This window comes from Plecotus auritus (genome assembly GCF_963455305.1).
Source record: "Plecotus auritus genome assembly, chromosome: 4".
Classification (NCBI taxonomy): Eukaryota; Metazoa; Chordata; class Mammalia; order Chiroptera; family Vespertilionidae; genus Plecotus; species Plecotus auritus.
In genome coordinates this window covers 110,558,069-110,561,599 of record NC_137775.1, presented here as the reverse complement: position 1 = coordinate 110,561,599, position 3,531 = coordinate 110,558,069, and the positions used below count along the sequence as shown (strand labels likewise).

General features: G+C 49.1%; 1 protein-coding gene across 1 annotated transcript; it reads right to left on the bottom strand.

Moving 5' to 3' along the window:
- Positions 1 to 1,930: 1,930 nt before the first annotated feature.
- Positions 1,931 to 2,401, bottom strand: LOC308246662 (nuclear cap-binding protein subunit 2-like; the record flags this gene model as incomplete). The annotated part of the gene is made up of 2 exons (XM_080665079.1): positions 1,931 to 2,124; positions 2,284 to 2,401. 2 exons carry the CDS (start codon positions 2,399 to 2,401, stop codon positions 1,931 to 1,933), a joined length of 312 nt encoding a protein of 103 aa, XP_080521205.1.
- Between the last annotated feature and the right edge of the window lie 1,130 nt (positions 2,402 to 3,531).

Here is a 3,531-nt window from a genome sequence, read left to right as displayed (position 1 = left end):
TTCTGTTGAGAAATCAGCTGACAATCGTATGGGTGCTCCCTTGTAGGTAACTAACTGTTTTTCTCTTGCTGCTTTTAATATTCTCTCTTTGTCTTTTGCTCTTGGCATTTTAATTATGATGTGTCTTGGTGTGGTCCTCTTTGGATTCCTTTTGTTTGGGGTTCAGTGCGCTTCCTGGACTTGTAAGTCTATTTCTTTCACCAGGTGGGGGAAGTTTTCGGTCATTATTTCTTCAAATAGGTTTTCAGTATCTTGCTCTCTCTCTTCTTCTGGCACCCCCATAATTCTGATGTTGGTACGCTTGAAGTTGTCCCAGAGTCTTCTTACACTATCTTCAACTTTTTGGATTTTTTTTTTTTGCTTTTTGCTTTTTCGGTTGAGTGTTTTTTGCTTCTTTGTATTTCAATTCTTTGACTTGATTCTTGTGTTCCTCTAGTCTGTTTTTGGGTCTCTGTATAATATTTTTTATTTCAGTCAGTGTATGTTTAATTTCTAGTTGGTCCTTTTTCATATCTTCGAGGGTCTCGTTATATTTATCGGCCTTTTCTAGGATATTCTTGAAAAGCCTTATAACCGTGGTTTTGAATTCTATATCCAGTCGTTTGTTTTCCTCCATTTCTTTCGTTTGTGATCTGTTTCTTTGACGCCACATTTTCACTGCTTCCCTGAGTTGGTAGGGTAAATTTGTGTGCTAGGTTTCCTGTATGGCCCAGTGGGTCGGCCTCCCCAGTTAACCTGAGGTGGGCACTCTTGGTGCACTCCTTTGTGGACTGTGTGTACAGCCTTGTTGTAGTTAAATCTTGATTGTTGTTGGTATCACTGGGGGGAATTGACCTTCAGGCCAGTTGGCTGTAAGGATCAGCTGCGTCTATGCTGGGAGAAGTTCAGTGCTGGAGACAGCCTTATAGGATTAGACTTGCCAAATTGTAATAGCCTCTGTGCTCAGCTTGGATGGGGTGGAGTCTCAGGGCGGAGCAGACAGTCTTGGCTTCCCGTCAGCCTTGCCCTTGTGCGCACGCGCAAACCTCTGCCTTCCCCGGCTCCCGAGTCTCTGCCCGAGAGTCCAGACTCCCCCCACAAGAGCGTGGGTCCCCAGGGGCTCGCCTGGAACCGGGGTTCAGTGCAGTCAGAACTGGGGCCCAGTGCGTTCAGGAGCCTCTGACTCCCTTCCACTAGGGAAAGCCTGTGGCAACCTCCGCAGCCTTTGTGCGCACTGGCATGTGCGCCCCTTCAGTCCTCCACCTTCCCGGCTCCCGAGTCTCCGTGCCCGAGAGTCCAGATTCCCTCCACAAGAGCGTGGATCCCCAGGGGTTCGCCTGGAACTGGGGTCCAGTGCAGTTAGAACTGGGGCTCAGTGCGGTCAGGAGCCTCTGACTCCCTTCTGCTAGGGAAAGCCTGTGGCAACCTCCGCAGCGAGAGTCCAGACTCCCCCCACAAGAGCGTGGGTCCCCAGGGGCTCGCCCGGAACTGGTGTTCAGTGCAGTCAGAACTGGGGTTCAGTGCGGTCGGGGGCTTCCTTCCCCCTTCCGCCAGAGAAAGTCAGCCAGGCTCTCAGCCGCCCTTCCTCTCTGCGCGCACAAAGACCCTTTGCCGTACCTCCAATTCTCTGTGAGCTTTTCTCTTTCCTTCTAGTTGTAGAATTTTCACTCAGCCAGCTTTCCTGTGGTTCTGGATGGTGTCCGTTCTGTCTTTTAGTTGTAGTTTTGAAATTGTTGTGCGAGGCAGCAGTTTAGGTGTTTACCTATGCCGCCATCTTGGTTTCCCTCTGGCTTCTGTCCTTTAATAATTTTCAGAGAAAAGCCATGAAGTGGTGTCTGGCTCAGCAGAGACATTGATCAAATATTTGTAAAAATGGCAGGTTTGCAGACCTTAGGTAATGTACATCAAATTCAGTAGGCCAAAGGAGTGAGTTTTTCATGATGGTTTTTGCTCACTGGTTTTGGGCCAGTTTTCCATAGCCTCCTCTCCCAGCATCATAGTCCTGTCGATACTCATTTCGTACCTGGTCTTCAGACCGTCCACGGCCATACTGCCTGTCCTCCTTAAAGCCTGCATCCCAGTCTGTGCGAATGATCCGGTCATCCAGACGAGTTCCATTTATGTACCGCATGGCATTTTCTGCATCTGCTCTTGAGTAGTATTCCACAAAGCAGAAACCACATACTGTTTTCTTCATTTTATCCAGGCCCATAATGATTTTTTTTATGTCGCCACTTTTGCTGAAGAGTTCATAGATTTGTTCTTCAGTTGTATAAAAGGAAAGATTTCCAACATACAATGTACAGCTTTTCTTCAGTAATTTTTCCTGCTCTTCATTGTCACCCTGGAAGTGCTGGTCCCGGTACTGGCTCAGCTCCACATAGGAGTCGCTGCGCAGCGCCTTCAGGAGGCCGCTGGACATAGTGCAGAGGTCGACGAGGACGCCGCCACTACGGGAAGAACTGGCGGACGCCGACATATGTAATACTTTAAACAATAAAGATATTTTTTAAAAAAGGGTGACATTATATCAACAATAAAGATAAATTAAAAAAATTAAAAGGATGACACATGTCAACTGTGCCAGAAGACATGGGGGGACGGTGTGAAGAGGCAGCCCTGTGCTGATTGGCTGGGCCAGTGTCTTGGACATGCCACCTCTGTGGGTTTTAAGAAAGGTTGGTGAGAGGGGTGGCTAGCAGAACTGCAGACAGCTTTGGCAATGGGAATGCAGAGGACTGGGACAGTGAAGGAAGCTCCCTGGCCCCAGAGGAGTGGACATGAACGCAGGATGGACAAAGGGGTTAATACAAAAAACATTAAGGTAGTCATGTGGGCTCTGTTGTCTCTTGAATGGGGTGAGTTGGGGAAGAAGACATATTTGATTCCTCCCTCTTCTTTTTTAAAAATATATTTTTATTGATTTCAGAGAAGAAGGGAGAAGGAGAGAGAGAGAGAGAGAGAAACATCAATGATGAGAATCACGGATTGGCTGCCTCCTGCACGCTCCACACAGCGGGATCAAGCCCACAACTCAGGCATGTACCCTTGGCCGGAATCCAACCAAACCGTCTAGGGCTTCTTCTTTTTCATGTATTACATGTCTCCTTACTCCCCGCCCCCCGCACTCCCCCTTCTAGGGCAAACACTCCCTCTTCTATGTACCTGTGGGGTTCCACAGAGGGGTCTTTAAAGAGAAGAGGGAAGATAGGAGAGGGGAGTTATTGTTCAAAGTATCATTTCCAAGGGCCCCCCGCCAATAGAGCTCTCAGAACTGAAAATAGAATTTCAGCCTCTGTGCTGCAGCTGGCAGTGGGGAGTCCAGGGGAAGGCTAGAGAGAGAATCCCGAGGGAGGGGTAGTCTCTAGGGATGACCTCAGGCCAGGGACAGGGGAGCCTGTGCCGTATTGAAGGTAGGACGATGTAAGGGAGGCGCAGCTGGGCCTGGGCTGGCGGCCCTCTTCTACCAATCAACCATGTTCATCAGCACCCTCAGGCGCAGGGCACTGTTCGGGCATTGCCCAGAGATAGGGCACCCCGCCCAAACCAGCG